A 16,567-nucleotide genomic window follows, 5' to 3' on the forward strand; every position below is an offset into this window, starting at 1 on the left:
CTTAAAGAAGAGGAGTTTATTGTCTCCAGGTCCTGGAGGCCACAAGCCCAAGATCCAGGGTTGCTTCTTCCCGAGGTGCGGAGGGAGGGTCTATGCCAGGCCTTCTCCCTAGCTGCTGCTGGTTTGCAGGCGATCTTTGCCATCCTCTTTGGCTTGAGAAGCCATCACCCCATCTCTGCTTCCATGTTCACATGGCGTCTCCTTGTGTTCAGGTCTGTCTCCAAATTTCTCCCTCTTCCAAGAACACAGTCATATTGGATCGGGGCCTAGCCTACTCCAGCGTGACCTCATGTCTACTTGATTGCATGTGCGATGGCACTATTTCCAAGTAAGGCCATGCTTGGAGTCCTGAGTAAGTCCCCCTAACTGAGGTGACTTTGGGGAGATGTAGTTCAACCCGTAACTCCCTCCCAGCCCATGGCTGAGTTGAAGCTGCTTGGACTCTCCCAAGCACAGCCCACGCTGCAAAAAACACATTCTCCCACCCAAGCTATTCTAAATATTAACCCCAAGCACCCGAATGTCTATTTTTTCCATTAGGGAGCATCCGTCAATAGTGTCACATTGAGGGCTGCGTGGGTATGATGTTGCCACATTCCATCAACTCTGTTTCCAGGGGCAGGTTCACCACCTGAACCTGCTTCCTCATTGGTGACATGGGAGCCATGGTGGCACTTGCTCCATCGCATCCTACATCCCTTTGCCCCTGCAAAGTCCAACAAGTGAACCACTGCCCAGGCCCTGTGGCTGTCATGGGGCTTGCCTCAGGTGACCCCACCCACCGCCACTGTTTGGGGAGCAGGTGTGTGAGGGGGGCAGGCAGGGAAGGCACCTGCTCCAAGACAGAACCTGGCCACCTAATGGCTGTGGACCTTGGCCAATCATGTTTCCTCCCTAAGCCCCCAAGTTGCTCTCTTAGGCAAAGACAGGAATGCTCGAGGCTTTGGTGGCAGGTTGCAAGATAAAGGGAGTTCAGGGAGAGTCGTACCTGGCATGTAGCACAGGTGCTTAAAACTGTCCATGGAGAAGCACACAGCTTCCTGATGGAGGGGGTCTTTTGGACTTCTAAACAAAGTAAGCCAGTTTTTCTCTCCCCCCAGCACGGGTGTGCATGCACACATGTACGTATAGTCCAGTCGGACAGAACAGGAGCACACACACACAGACACACACATTAGCCTATTCCCTCCATCCACACAAACCATCTATTAGTTTCAAAAAATAGCACCTTTCCACACCGGGGGGATTAAAATGCATCTTTAGCTTAATTCCTCGGAATACAATCTTCCATCTTAAAATAGTGATTTGGCACAGACGCTGCTATCATCATAAGCAAATATGTTCCAGGAAAAAATGCGAGTGTCTCCTCAGACTGCATTATAATCTATTAAATAGCAAAGTAGAATAAAATACTTTAATGTTTCAGTTACACGAATGCCCACTAGTCCCACAGCTGTGCTGCAGGGAGGCTCCCCCAGTCGGTTTTCCCCGTGGGCCAGGGGGCTCCTGGCCAACGGAAGCCCGCAACTGTGCGCATTTACCGCAGCCCTCCCTCGGAGCCCGGACTCCTTTCTGATCTGACCTGGTGTGAGAGAATCAGGGAGGGCTGGGCCTCAAAACACCAGCCGGCAGAAGCAGGGGAGGTCCTGGAAACCTGCGAGGCCAGGACGGCCTGCCAAGCCGGTGGACGCCCTGCACCTGCTGGTGGACCCTCTGCACCCGCCGGGCCGGCCGCGCGCTGGGCGCCCCCCACCCTGGCCTGGAACACGGACAGGACAGCCTTCCTTTCGCTGGGCCTGGCGGGCTACACGTGGCCTCCTCGGCTCTGCTTCCTCTGCCGCCGCCGCCGGGGCCGGGTGCCCTTGCCGGGGGGCCCGGGCAAGCCGCCGCGGAGCCCGGCCCCGCTCTGCAGCAGCCGCACCATCTCGTGGTCCTTGGGGTCCAGCACGCGCGGCAGGAACAGGGAGGACTTCTGGGTGCGGCGCGTCTTGAAGCCCCTGCGGGGCCGGCCCTTGCCATTGACGGACACATACCACAGTCTCTCGGCGCTGGGCTGGCGCTGGGCCCCCGGGCCGCTGGGCACCGTGCGGTACAGCCGCGAGGCGTACGTGTTGTAGCCCAGCTCGTGGATCCGCTCCACGAACTCACACTCGGCGTTGTAGCTCTCCTGCGGGGCCGGGACATCTCTGTCAACTGCTGGGGAGGCCGCGGAGGCCCCCACAGGAGGCTGGGGGCTGGGTCTCAGGGGCCCCCCTGTCCCTTCACCTGTCCTCCCTTTACCCCTCCCTCCTGCCCCGTCCAGCACTTATCTGACCCATGACACCCATGCCTAGGCTGTGCCCGTCCTTCCTCCCAGTCTGGTGGACTCAGCTTTCCTGGGTCAACTTAAGTGTGTCCTCCTCCGGCACAGTTTCCTGAGCACCTGGAGGGAGTGGCCCCCCAGCCCTGGCCCCTTTTGTGGACACTGACTAGGTGTGCGGGAGATGTCCCAGCACAGGGATGTGTGGCTGTCTCAGCAGAGCAGAGGCAGGGCCTGCCTTCAATCTCTGCGGGAGGCCTGGACATCAGCAGGATGTCTGATCACAGAAACAGGATGGCACCCAGACTGCTTTTGGAAAATGTGCATGAAAGACAAAAGAAATGAAGACTGGGAAGAGGACGGGAAGGGATCTGGTGGGGTTTTCATGAGCCTGGCTTCTCCATTAAATTGGAGCATAAGTCCTGACTCTGGGCCTTGAACTCTGAGAGTAGCTGCCTGGCCTCGGGGTCCTTGCCCCACGCACATGGAGCAGAAGCCAGGAGCACAGACACTGCTGTAGTCAGGGCAGCCCAGGGGTGGGGGTGTCCCCACACAAGTGGGATGTAGAGGAGACCACTGCTGGGAGAGGGGAGCAGGCTAGGAAGCATGGGCCGGGCCTGGGTCCCTGGCTTCTCTAAGACAGGCATCCAGAGGAGAGAGGCACAGACTCATAACTCAAGGGGCTTGAGTTACCTAGTGGGGTGCCCCCGAGTTTGGGGGTAGTAAGTCTGACTCACACCAACCCAGGTGAGGCCTCAGTCTGAGCTGGAGGCAGGTGAGCATGCCAAGTACCCCTGGGGCTTCCCTTGCACGCTGTGGGGGTCAGTGCTGGGAGGCAGAGGGAGGTGAGCAGTACGAGCCCAAGACCCTCATGGTCTGTCTCCATCTGTAGAGGGGGAAGGAGGCTGCTACTGAGTGCAGGTGGCCCATTCTCAGGGAGGCCACAGGCTGGTCGGGGCCAGACCCACGAACTGGGCAGCCTGTGACCTGGCACCCTGAGCCCGCCCACTCACCCCCAGACGGCCCCTGATCCCCACACTATGAGGGACTGAGCACAGACCAGAAGAGCATCATAACCTGGGATCTGGGGTCTGCCACCACCCCAGGCCTAGTCTTCATCAGTGGCATCTGTACCATGACCCAGGGCATTCTGGGCATCCCCTGAGGGATGGGAGAGCAGAGAGGGCTTGAGGTTATGGGGAGAGGCATCCCCCACGTCCACTTAGCTGGAGCACCCCATCCTTCTCTCTGGACTTGTACTTCATCGGGAAAGAGGTGTTTGGTGCTCATTGTGCTTCATCTGGGGCAGGTGAGCCAGGTGCCTACACTAGAGTCTGGTCCCCACACTCAGCTGTCAGGACCTCGGGGCAGAGCAGGCTCCTCTCCCAGGCCTCTCTGTGCCATGGCCGGGGCCCAGGAGTCAGGAAGCAGAAGGTGGCCTTTCTCGCTTCAGAGGCGCTTTGTGGGACAACTGAGGGGGACCCAGTCTTGCAAGCCTCGAAGAGTGAAGAGTGCAAGCCCTCCGGAGGGCATCCTGGGGGAGGCAGAGCCTGTACCTCAGAGGGGCTCCTAGAGAGGTCGGGATGATGAAGATGAAGCTGTCGGCTCAGGAACAGGGGCACAGACGCTAGGGCACCCCGGCCATGACTTACGGCAGCGAAAGTTCCCAACACCTCTCTGGTTCCTGCTGTCCCACCCCAGACCCTCTGCCCTACAAGGGCCTTCCCTCCAGTCACTCCCACCCACTGGTGCCACCTGCCGAAGTGCTGCTTGTCACTGCGTGACCTCCTTGGGGAGGCTGCCCTTCCTTCTCAGGCTCGGCTAGCATTTGGAGCTGCTCCAGGAAAGCCAGCCTGGGGCCGTGTGGGGGTGGCTGGCGCGGCTACCACCCCAGCTGGTGCTGAGCCCCAGCGGACCAGGCAGGGGTTGTGCCGGAGTATGGAGGAAGTATGGCCAAGGAGTGAGGAGGAAGCTGCTGAGAGAGACCTTCCCAATGAGGTGACATTTAGGGGAGAGTCATTAGGGAGAGATGGGCACTTTCTAGGGGGCATTTCTGATGGGGGCATTCCAATCTGGGCAAAGCATGGAAGGGTGACCAGCACAGCTTGTTCTGGAGAACCCAGAGAAGTTCCAGAGGCTGCAGTGGGAAGGATGGTAGAAGGCAGAAGCAGAAGGCGGTCGGTCTGGGAAGCTCCTGTGGGGGCCAAGGCACCTGGGTGATAACCTGGGGGTGATGGCGCTCCTGGAGGCCACGACAGCAGCGGATTCACATTTTAGTAAGATCCTGATTTAGTAAGATCCTGAAGATCTACCTAGAGAGAGTGTGACATATGGTAAATGCCCATGGGTCTAGCGAATGAAAGGATGAACACCAGATGGATGGATGGAGGAAGGAAGGAAGGAAGGAAAGAAGGAAGGAGGAAGGAAAGAAGGATGGAAGGAGGAAGGAAGGACACAGGAAGGAAGGTTGGAAGGAAGGAAGGAGGGAGGGAGAGAGGAAGGAAGGAAGGAAGAAAGAAAGAAAGAAGGTCAGAAGGAAGGAAGGAAGGAGGGAGGGAGGTCAAAAGGAAGAAAGGAGGAAGGAGGGAGGGAGGAAAGTCAGAAGGAAGGAGGGAGGGAGGAAGGAAGGTTGGAAGGAAGGAAGGGGGAAGGAAAGAAGAATGGAAGGAGGAAGGAAGGACACAAGGAAGGAAGGAAGGACACAAGGAAGCAAGGAAGGACACAAGGAAGCAAGGAGGAAGGAAGGTCGGAAGGGAGGAAGAAAGAAGGGAGGAAGGAAGGAAGGAAGGAAGGAACGAAGGAGGGAGGGAGGAAGGAAGGAAGAAGGAAGGAAGGGAACAAGGAAGGGCAGAGGAATTAAGGAAGAAGGAAGGAAGGACAGAAGGAAGGAAAGAAAGGAGGAAGGAAGGAGGAAGGAAGGAGGGAGGAAGGAAGGTCAGAAGGAAGGTTGGAAGAAGAAGGAAGGAAGAAAGGAAGGAAGGAAGGAAGGTCGGAAGGAAGGAAGGAAGGAAGGAAGGAAGGAAGGAAGGGCAGAGGAATGAAGAAAGAAGGAAGGACAGAGGATGGAAGGAAGGGAGGAAGGAAAGAGGGAGGAAAGCCAGCACTGTCAGCTCTCAGTGACAGCAGCCAGAGGTAGACTCGGACCCACTGGGATCCCCCAGATCATGCTTTGATCGTACCCCAAAGCCTTGGGTCCCCCACGGAGGAAGTGCGGAAGTCCTTAGGCTTCCCCTTCTGATTCAGCCCTCAGCCCTCCCTGCCCAATCTATGAACTTCCCAGGGGGATGGAGCGCCCCCAGGACCAGCAGGACCTGCATCATCCTTGCCAAGCAACAAGAACTCCTCACCGGGGCCCCTCTCCATAAGGGACATGGGTGTCTGCAGGTGGCCTAAGGCCACTTCAGGAATGGAAAGTCAGTTCTGCCCCCTGGGCCCCAGCGGCACAGGGCTGAGGCTCTGAGAGAGCCAGAGTCCACCTCAAGAAAATGTCATACCGGCCCCTGGCCCAAGGGCACGTCCTTAAAAGCCACAGTTGGTGTTTGCAGACTCTGGGAGCACCCGCAGGAGACGCTGGGCACCAGAGGGTCCCTGATTTTGTATTAAGTAGCCCCTGGGTCAGAGAAAACAAATGGGTGCATCCCAACTTTTGCTTTTCCTTTAGCAAAACAGAAAAAAAAAAAACAAAAAACACCCAACTGTGATAAAAGAAGCAGCTTAAAGGAGTGTTTTCCGGCATCTGTTCCTGCTCACATTTCACCCAACTTCCGAAGGGGCAGGGAGAGGCTGGCATGTGTCCCCTGCCAGCAAGCTGAGTGGAGCGAGGGGGTGCAGGGAGATGGTCCTCGGACTGCGTCGTCTAGGCTACATGCGGATGGAAAACCTCTCATTGCCCAAGGAGGTATCAGCCGAATTGCACGTAATGACTAGTTGGAGGTAGCAAATTTCCTGGTTACATGCATTTTACTCCGTGCATCCCCGCCTCTGCCCTTGAGGGAAGGACACTGCCAATGCCCACAAAGTCATGGGACCCTTTTCTGATGCAGAGGCCTCGGGCGGTGTACGGACTGGGTTCCAAATCCATGTGCCTGGGACACGGGTCCTGGGTCCCTTCTGTGTTCGGTCCTAAGAACTAACAGCTCTTGCCTTTCCATCCTGGGGAGACCTGGCTGTGCCCTGTCCTGCCTGCCTCTCTCCTCCCTCCAGGAGGGCACAGAAAAGCTTTGCCCAATACACAGTCACGCTGTGCCCTAAGGCTCACTGGGTCCGTTTATTTTAGTGGAAATTCGGGGAAAAATCTCCGCCTTGTTCTCAGCCACCTTGAGAAAATGTTTGGAGGTGCATTTTTCTGACCCAATGGCACTGGAGAATATAAGTCTCATCCCCGGGGGTGGGGGGTCCTCCCTGCGGGCCATGCTCCAAGCCAATCAAACTGGCAGCTGCCTCCAACAGAAGCAGCTGAAGCAGCCTGGGTGTCGAGACCCGGGGCCCGAGATTCTCGTCCAGCTGGGGTCCTGTGGATCCCTGGACAAAGCATGATACTGCCCATGTCCACTCTGTCCCCTGAAGAGACGTCCAAGGGAGATGGCTGCCCTGCGCGCATGCGTGCCTGCGGGAGAGGTAGGACTCACCGAAGCGTAGAGCCGCCCCCTCTTGTTCATGGCCAGGTACCGCCCGGAGAAGAGCCCCTTGATGGCCACGATGCCCACCTCCACCGCCGTCATCTCCAGGATACCTGGGAAGAGTTGTGGAGGCTCATCACTCCCTGCACCTCGCATACAGCCCAGTGCTGGGTGCGGATGGCTGAGCACCCACTGGTCCGGCCCAAAGACGCACCCAGGCTTGGGGAGGTGAGGGCAACACACACTCTGGGGGGAGGTGGGTGATGACTTGGGAAGTTCAGGGGAAGGGAAAATCACTGGGTGGGCGATGAAACAAGGGCAGGGAAGGCTTGTCCACGGAGAAGAATTCAAACACGGGAGGAACTAACAGAACTAGCATTTCTACGTGCTGACTCTGCCAGGGACTGAGGTCCTGCAGGATGTGGAGTTTACTGGAGCCTTACAACACCTTGTGAATCAGTTTCCTGATCTGACACACACCCGAGCTGAGGCTGCTGAGGTGAGGTGACCTTCCCAAGACCACACATAAGGGTGTGAGCTGGAACTCGAGCCCCGGCTGCAGATCCAGCATCCGGGCTCTCCCACTGCACTGAAGGGTCTGAGCAGCCTGGGGCAGGGGTGAAGCTGGGGCCCTTCATGAAGTCAGTTGATAATATAATCCACGCACTGCATCATAACTCACTGGCCGTGGACCTGGGCAGGAGGTACTGGTCCAGGGCAGGGTCCAAACAGGATGCAGGGTGTTAGTGGGAAGTGGGGTTAGACCCTGGAGTTCGCAGAGGGAAGCTCCCCGGGCTCTCCCACTCCCCACTGCAGGTAAGGGCATTTCAGTCTCCCCTACCCTTCCCTCTGGACACAGGAGTGCTTTTTCACTGGAGGTCCTCCAACAAAGGCCTGAGTAGGGCCATTGTCCCCCTAGAAGGGCTCCTGGGGTGCTGGAGCCACAGAGATGCCCTCTCCAGGGGGCACCTCTCTGGGAGCGCCACTGACCATCCCAGCAAGGCAGCAATCTCAGGACCCAGACTCCTGCCCCTGGTGGTGCCTGGGGACCTAGACTGCAGGTCTCCCGGGTCTACAGGACTCAGGCTGGGTGGATTCCAAGGAGCCGCTGGGTCACCAGAAAGGCGCATGTCTGGATGTCGGACAGGGGTGGTCGAGGACATGTGCCCTCCTCCGCCTCCAGGACGCCTGCCTTGGATACCCAGAGAATTCTGATACTCTGGGACTCTGAGGGAGTCTGGATTTGAGAGCACCGGGGTGTTGCTGTGAGAGGAGCCCCATTCCGTGCATGGGGACGCCCAGGACATGGCTCCAACCCAACGTGTTCAGCTCCAGAGGTGTCTTCCCAAGATGCCCTCTCAGGGCTGCTAATGTCCTGGAGGAAGCAGCGGTTTCCCGCCGCGGCCTTCAATCCACCTCACCCCCTCCCACCCTCGGCCTTGGGATGCAGCAGGCGACCGGACTCTGGCGGGGCTTGTAGACTCCCCACCGCTTTCCTGCTGTGCCCAGAGCTCGGGCCTCCTGCTCCCTGCCAAGCGGAGCTGCTTCAGTGCCGGGCTCCGGGATCCCCTCCAGGAGTCTCTGCACGAGCCGGGCTGGGCCCGCGCAGCCAGAGGAGCCAAACCCTGGGGCCCCGCGGGCCTCGGCGGCCGCAGACCTGTGCCCCCAGACCTGGGCGGACGTCCCTCCCGCGCCCCTCCAATTCCGCCGCCCCCATCCCCCGGCGGCCCCCTGCCTGCGGCTCCGCGCTTCTGGCCCGGGATGGCTCTACCCGCCGCAGCCCGGAGCCCCGCTCGGCCCGCCGAGGGTCTTGGGGAGGAGGCCGCGATCCAGCAGGGCGGAGGGTCGGCAGGGCGCCCCGGGGTCCGCCGGAGGAGAAGTCATCAAAATAAAGAAAATGATAAATGCCTCGTCCACCGCCTTTTCTCCGAGGAACTCAAAGGGCCGGGACGTGTCAGGACCACCGAACCCCTCCGAGCGGGCAGCCCCCGGGCCGCGCCGCCGTCCGCGCGTCCCCTCGGACCCGAGACCCCCCGCGCCCCTGCGCTGCCCTCCCCGACGCGAGGGGTGGGCCGGGACCCCCGGGCTCCGGCTCTCCGCGGCGTGGGCGCGCCGACCCGAGCGGGCGCCGCTCCCAGGGACCCCCCGCTGCCCGCGGGCCGGGTACTCACTGTAGGCGCTGTTTTCCAGGCTGCCGTTGACGCGGCCGCTCGGGTGCAGCTGGAGGTGGTACTTGGTGGCGCAGTAGAGCTTGCGGCGCCGGGGCGCCCCGCCGAGGTGCTCGTAGACGCCGCCGCGGCCGCCCGCATCGCGCCGCAGTCGCGCCCCGGGACCCGCGGCCGGGCAGCCGGGCTCCAGCAGGCTGAGCAGCAGGAGCCAGATCAGGCCCATCGTGGCATCGCGCCCGCCCCGCGGCGGCGGCGGCTGCAGGCGAGCGCGGCGCCCATGGAAGGGGCGGCGGGGCCGAGGCGAGGCGCTGCGAGCCGGCTCCCGAGCCAGGCGGTGCCGACTGGGGCTCCGCGCGGGTGGGGGAGGGGAGGGGCGGGGAGGGGCGGGAGGGAGCCGAGGTGGGGGGAGAGCCAGAGAAAGAAGGGGGAGACCGAGAGAGGGAGAGGCAGAGGCACCTCCTTTAATTTTCACCGAGGATCGGGTGAAATTTCCGTTGCTGCGCAAAGCGCTGAAAGAAAAGACGGTTCGGCAACAAAAGGCCGACGTGGTCCCCAGGCGGAGGCGCGGGGGGCGGGGAGCCCGGCGGGGCGCGGGGCGCGGGGTGCCGGTGCGGGGCGCGGGGCGCAGGGTGCCGGGTGCAGGGCGCGGGGCGCGGGGCGCGGGGCGCGGGGTGCCGGGTGCGGGGCGCGGGGCGCGGGGCGCGGGGCGCGGGGCGCGGGGCGCGGGGTGCCGGGTGCGGAGCGCGGGGCGCGGGGCGCGGGGTCCCGGGTGCGGGGCGCGGGGTGCCGGGCGCGGGGCGCAGGCCGGGGCCGCCCGCGCACTCTCGCCCCCCGCGCAGCGCCGTCGAGCCGCAGCTCGGCTCCGCCGCGCGCCCCGCGCCCCCGCGCGCCCTCCCGGCTCTGAAAGGTCCCTTCCCGCCCCTCCCCCGCCCCCTCCCGCAGGCCAATTATGCCTGCGAAAATTATAGACCCAGGCCTCGAGGCGGCCGCCCCAGGCCCTGTCACCCCCTCCCGCCCCCCATCAATCCCCCGGCACAATGGGAGCGCCGATGACGGATGTCCGCGGAAGCAACTCGCGGGGAAGTCGCGCTGACAGTCGCCCATTAGAGGCGGTGCATAATGAAGGCGGCCGCAGAGGGCGGCGGCGGAGAGGCCGCGGGCGGGCGCGGGCGCGCGTGGGGGGCCCCGGGGTCGGGGGTGCTCCCGGGGCTGCCCGCCCGAACCGGGACGTAGTGCTGCGGGCCTGAGGGAGGTGCAGGGTGGTGCTGCGCACCGCGATCCCCAGGGCGAGGCTGGCTCTCGTCTGGCTCACGTCGGGCGCGCCTCTGAAGGTCCTGTCCCTGCAGCCGGTGGCCCGAGAGGGCCTGGGGACCAGAGAGGGGTTGGGGAGAGCCAGAGGAAGGGGCGCGGCGCCAGAGGGCCCCGGGGAGCCGGAGAGCCGGCCGCGAAGAGAAAGAGAGACAGACAGACAGACAGACCCAGTAGCAGAGACAGAGGCAAGAGATTCCAGGAATGATCTGAGAAAAAGCCTGAGGAATCTGGTGACCACAGAGGAAGGAGAGGAAAGAGGGGAGAAGTGGCGGGAGAGGTCAGATATCCCTGCGGAGGTGGGAGCTGCAGGGTAGAGGCCCCTGGGTGGCCCCTGGACTGAGTGGGGACCCTAGCCCCTAGGGATCCCAGTGAAGGACTGTGGGTATAGCATTGGGAAAAGCCACAACCCGCCTCCCTCCTCTTCGCAGCCCTGGCTTCCACCTCCAGCAGCCCCCCTGGCCAGAAGCTGCTCAGACACAGGCTGAGTCGCAGGCTCAACTCGAGCAAGGGAGCTCACCCATGGGGGCCAGGGGTCTACTGGGGGCCAGTGCTCTAGGCCACAGCCTCGGCTCCAAGTTGGGGGGTTTTGGGATGGGCTGGATGGGCTGGCATCCCTCCTTCCTTCCACAGGCATCAGGATTTGCAACCTTGGTCTTTGCTAGGGGAGGGGCAGGTGTGCAGGGCACCAGGGCGTCCCCCCAGCTGCAGGAATGAACACACTCCACTGGGACCTTTCTTACCACCCTGGCCTAACCCAAATAGAGCAGCATGTCCCCAGTGAGCCCACCTCAGCATGCCCAGGGCCTGAGTGACCCTGGGGGGTGCAGTGGGGTACTTGCAGGGCATCATCCGGCACCTCAATCCCTGAGGTGGTGACTCCAGGCCAGAATCTGTCTAGTTAGACCTGTGAACAAACTAAAGTTCAGGCCACTGATTGTTAGAGCCTCAGACTTTTATCCAGGTGCCTGCTTGACAGAGGATGGAGGACAGCCTCCAGGCAGCCCCCAAGGGCAGAGCCAAGAGGGGAACTTACTCATTGGGGCTCCACTCCCAGACCTGGCCTGAGATTGCACACAGCAGCTCCTCAGTACAGTATTCCTTGAGTGAATGAATGAATGGCCACGCAGCCTTGCCCCTCAGAGATGCTGGGTCCTCATGTATAAAATGCCTCAAATGCAGTGGAACTCAGCAGAATTAGTACCACAAAGGTCCCTGCCACCATATGGGCCCAGACCATGCCCCATCAACAGGGACCATAGTTTCTTATGCAGACCAGGATGGCTCTGAGAGTGAAATAGAGCGGTATTGGCAGTTGTGCGGGGACAGCAGGGTGCCCATGGCTGGAAGTCCCTTCTGGGGGACCTGGCTCGCATATACATTTTTGTCAGTATGACTTCTCTGAGGCAGCAAAGCTTTCTGGGCCATGTTTTCTCCTCTTCCCAGGGCCTGGGCCTGGCTCCAGACCTAGATGCTTGGGCCCTGCTGAGGGATGGGTGCCTGATGTCATGGTGTCTTCCTGGCAAGGCAGGGATCACATGCACAAAGTCTTTCGGGGGTGGGCTGTGCTGTGCTGGGGCAACCGCACGACCCACACTGTAGCGACCTCTACCCCTCCCCCTCCACTTCGGAACCAGGTGGGGGGTGTGTAATGTGGTAATAGCGACCCTGTTAATTGCTTCCAAATGGTCACTGCTGCCATTTGACTAATTGGTCTCTTCCAGACCCCAGCATGGGCACCCCCAGGCCTGGTCCCAGCCCCCGCCTCACCACCAGCTCCCAGTCCTCAAGACCTCTGCTGTGGGTGTCCTCACCCCCGGATTACCCCCCAGTCGTATAGGGTCCCTGGGTCACCCCCTGTGAGACCACCCCCAGGTCCAGGGAGGTCCCCACACCTCCAATCCCTTACCCTAGAAAGGGAGCCAGGGGATGGGAGGGGACAGAGAACAGTGTCCTGTGATGTGGTCCCTGCCTGCCAACTGGGGCAACCATCAGATGTGGTGCTGGCTCCAGGCCTCGAACTCACTCTAATGAGGCCCCCCAAGAGCAGTGGGAGAGGGACCTAGCCTGAGTGTGGCAGCCTGGAGCCGGTGGGCTCTGCACTCAGGGAGGTCACACAGCTGGGAGGCAAGGCGAAGAGACTGGGGCCTCTATCTGTAGGCCTCAGCTTGGGCATCTGGCCCTTCATCACCTAGTAGGCTGTGGGGTTCAGGGCCTAAGCAGGCGGCAGGTGGGGGGGGGGGATTCCTTGCTCTCGATGTCTTTTTTCCTTCTGGTTAAGCTAGAAGCCAGGGAGAAGCAGGGGTAGTACCTGAAGGCAGGTATCCAACCAGTGCCAGGTCTCTGCCTCTGGGAAGACCAGCTGGCTGCCCTCCTCACTCTTAAGGGCAGAGCTAGGTCCCAGCGCCAGGCAGGAGCCCACCAGTTGGGGGGCATAGCTCTTCCTTGAGGGTGCTCCAAGATGGTACCTGGCATTTGACATTAGCCACATGTCCCAGGAACCCTGGGCTGGAGGGGTTGTGGGGCTACTGGCCCCCAAGGGGGCTTGAACACTGCCTGTGGCAAGTATGTGCACTTTCCCCACTTTCCTAAGTGCCTGCAGGACCTCAGGTTGGGTCCAGCTTCTGATGGCGTCACAGGCCAGGAGCATAGCGGCTCACCAAGGAGGCAAATGAGAGACCCAGTCTTGTAGTCTGGAGGCTTAGTGCTGCAACCACCCAAGCTGAATCTTTTGAAAATTTTGTTTCTATTTTTTAACTTTAAAGATTTTATTTATTCATTTGAGAGCTAGAGGGAACACAGATGGAGAAGGAGAAGTAGGCTCCCCGCTGAGCAGGGATGTGGGGCTCGACCTCAGGACCCAGGATTATGACCTGAACTGAAGGCAGATGCTTCACCCCCTGAGCCACCCAAGCACCTCTATTTTTTTAACTTTAAAGAGCTTTATTGAGCTATAATTCACATAACCCTATAATTCACCCATTTAAAGAGTACAACTCGGTAGTTTTACTTTGTCCACAGAGCTGCATCCAACCCGAGTCCATTTTCTTCTCCCCAGAAAGAAGCCACATGCCTTCAGCTACCACCCCCTATTTCTCCATCCTCCCTCAGCCCTGGGCAACACTCATCTACTGCCTGTCTCGACATTTCATCTAAATAGACTCATATAGGGACGCCTGGGTGGCTCAGTCGGTTGGGTGTCTGCCTTCAGCTCAGGTCATGATCCTGGGGTCCTGGGATGGAGCCCCGCGTCGGGCTCCCTCCTCAGTGGGGAGCCTGCTTCCCCCTCTCCTCCCCACTTGTGTTCTCTCTCTCTCGATCTCTGTCTCTCAAATAAATAGACTCATATGCCATGAGGCCTTATAGGTCTGCCTACTTACACGTGACAGAATGTTTTGAGATTTATCCACGTTCACCCACATGTAGCATGTCAGGGCTTTTACTCCTTTTTAAGGGAGGGCTGAGTAATACTCCATCATGTGGATGTTCCATGTTTGTCGATCCATTCTGTTCATCTGTTGATGGATTTGGAGGCTCCTCCCGGGTGGTTTGGCTATTGTGAAACTGCACGATACATCTGAAAGGAGACAGAAGAATTCTTTTGGGATCAAGAGGGACGGGCATACAGCTCAGGTTGCCCTCGTTCTCCCATACGACACCCAGGGCAACTGCTGGCCTGTGTACCCCTGTGTGCCTGGGCAGCACACGGAGTGGCCGGAGTGACCAGGGCAGCACGGCCCCCGGGATCTATGATCTCTTTGTGCCCCAGCCTCCAGGTCTATGAGAAGAAGGACAGTCACCCCCATCGCATGCACAGTTGACCCTTGAACAACTCGGGGTTACCAGTGTCAACTTCCCCCAGGCCTTTGAAAATCCAAGTATAACTTTTTGACTCCGAAACTTAACTATGAGCAGCCTACCATTGACTGGTATTAAGAAAATATGTGTTTCTGTACAAAAATACAGCATGGTGCTGTGAATGTATTTTCTCTTCCTTATGACTTTCTTTTTATTTTATTTTATTTATTTATTCATGGGACACAGAGAGAGGCAGAGACATAGGCAGAGGGAGAAGCAGGCTCCCTGCCAGGAGTCCAATGTGAGACTCGATTCCGGATCCTAGGATCATGCCCTGAGCCAAAGGCAGAGGCTCAACCGCTGAGCCACCAGGCATCCCCCTTAAGATTTCTTTATACCATTTTCTTCTCTCTAGGTCGCTTTATTGGAAGCATACCATAGAGAATACATGCCACACACCTTGACAGAGGCCCCAGGAGGAGCCCGTCCTGCCCACGCCTGTGTCTCGGGCTTCGACCTCCAGGCCCCAGGGGCAGTGAATCCTGTTGTTCAAGCCCTCAGCCGCAGCCTGAGCTGACACATGCAGCCCCACGGCGTGTTGTCCTGCCCTATCCCCTAGTCACCTTTGGAGATGGTGTGCGGAGGCCCTTCTGATCACTTGTGGTGGTGCAGATGTGGGCAGGGCGGGGTCCTCCTGGGGCCTGTGTGTGTGTGTGTGTGTGTGTGTGTGTGTGTATGTGTGTGTGTGTGTATGGCCGTGCTCTCCCTGGGTCCTCATGGGGTCATCCCTCCACGCATGTCTGTGTCCTGATCCCCTTTTCTCATTAGGATCCCGGTCACACTGGATCAGGGCCACCCCAGTGATCCCATCTTACCTTAGTTGACATTGAAAGACCTTGTCTCCAAATACAGTCTGAGGTGCTGGGAGTTATAACTTAACATAGGAATTTGGGGGACACAGTTCAACCCATAAGAAATGTTAACAATGAGGTGTACCCCAGGCCTGCGGGTGGCATGGGAGGAGCGGGGGCTGGGGCTGTGAATGGCACCCCCTTCCATATGGAATGGCTAAGCCTGTTAAGAGCTTTGGGAGCTTATCCACACCCACAAAATCACCCCTGCCCCCCACTCTGGCCTTGAGGACTGTGGGTCCCTCCACCCCATGCATCCTTTCCTTCTAGAAACCCCTGCTATTCCAGCAGGACCCAGGGCATGACACCCCACATCTGTCACCTCCCCTGGTAGAGCTAGTCTCCCCTGCCCCCACGTGCCATCTGACTCTATGGCCCTTTGGGGTCAGACTCCCTCTGCTCCCCGCTCAGGAAGAGGCCCTGTCCTGTCCACGGCAGCACCATCCTTGTGGGTGTGAGCTCGTGGCAGGAGGCAGAGCGTGGAGCTGAGCAGTGTGGGGCAGCTCGTGGAGGGCAGGGGCATATTGAGGAGTGCTCTGAAGGTGCTGGCAGGGAAGGTCCCTGGCTTACCCTGCCCCGGGACCCGGTATGTTCCTATCTGCACCTTCGTGTCCCCCAGCACTTCCCAGCACTGCTGAGACCAGAGTCTGCTGTGCAAAAGAGGCCGTTTCATGGCCTTCACGTGGCCACCTACTGCAGGCTTGCAATATAAACATGAGAGCCAGCATCAGTGGGCTCCAGAATGCTCCAGAATCCCCACTGCTCTGTTCACTGTCCGATCCAAGCTTCCCGAATGCAGGCAGGGTATCTGCCCCTTTGCTTTCCAGGTCAGGGCTCCGCAGGCCCTGCCTTAGTCTCCTGAGCCAGGAGAAGCCGAGGAGCTGGGCCCCGGGGGATGAGCGGCCCAGGATCAAGTTCTTGGGGCCAAGGGCTGACCTGGCCATGGGACCCTGGGATCTCGAGTGGCCTGTGTCCCCAGGGACCAGCCATGCACACCCAAGCTGGAGGGACTCCTAGTTGCTCCCAGCTTCTAAGGAGTCTGAAGGCCTCCAGCCCTCTCTAGTGGATGCCAGCCAGGGTAGCCCCGCAGACCACGGCCCCAGGGGCATGGACAATTTCTGGGGATGCGCCTTCCCTTCCCTTCCCTTTCCCCTCTGAGCCAGGTCCAGCTCCACCAGCCCCACCCATCAAAGTCAAGCCCTTAAGGTGTGGCTGCCCCAGCTGCCCTTAATCTTGTGGTTGCCAGGCCTGGGCTGGTGCCGGATGTGTCCGTGCTGCCGGAGTCACGGTCCAGCAAAGGCAGTGAGGGAGCGAGGTCAGGGAAGAGCTGGCTGGCACACAACTTGTTAACGGGAAACATTTCTCATTTCCCAACTTCAAGGCTGAGCAGAGGCTCCTTCTTCACCCCCCTGGCTGCCGTCTTCAGCAGAGCAAGAGAGCCTCCTGTCTCCTTGGCCACCAGCT

The 16,567-nt window shown here is 59.7% G+C and overlaps 1 protein-coding gene across 1 annotated transcript; it reads right to left on the reverse strand.

Annotated features, from left to right (window-relative positions):
• Positions 1-1,277: 1,277 nt before the first annotated feature.
• On the reverse strand, positions 1,278-9,388 carry FGF3 (fibroblast growth factor 3). The gene is made up of 3 exons (XM_072757337.1): positions 9,090-9,388; positions 6,928-7,031; positions 1,278-2,167 (listed from the first exon to the last, which is right to left on the reverse strand). Exons 1-3 carry the CDS (start codon positions 9,307-9,309, stop codon positions 1,805-1,807), a joined length of 687 nt encoding a protein of 228 aa, XP_072613438.1. The 5' UTR covers positions 9,310-9,388; the 3' UTR covers positions 1,278-1,804.
• Between the last annotated feature and the right edge of the window lie 7,179 nt (positions 9,389-16,567).

This window comes from Vulpes vulpes, chromosome 5 (assembly GCF_048418805.1).
Source record: "Vulpes vulpes isolate BD-2025 chromosome 5, VulVul3, whole genome shotgun sequence".
Taxonomy (NCBI): Eukaryota; Metazoa; Chordata; class Mammalia; order Carnivora; family Canidae; genus Vulpes; species Vulpes vulpes.

Coding starts and splice junctions, on each gene's coding strand:
- FGF3 (XM_072757337.1), bottom strand. CDS start 9,309: ATGGGCCTGATCTGGCTCCTGCTGCTCAGCCTGCTGGAGCCCGGCTGC. Junction 7,032..9,089: donor CCTGGAAAACAGCGCCTACA/GTGAGTACCCGG, acceptor AACTCTTCCCAG/GTATCCTGGAGATGACGGCG. Junction 2,168..6,927: donor GGGGGCGGCTCTACGCTTCG/GTGAGTCCTACC, acceptor CCGGCCCCGCAG/GAGAGCTACAACGCCGAGTG.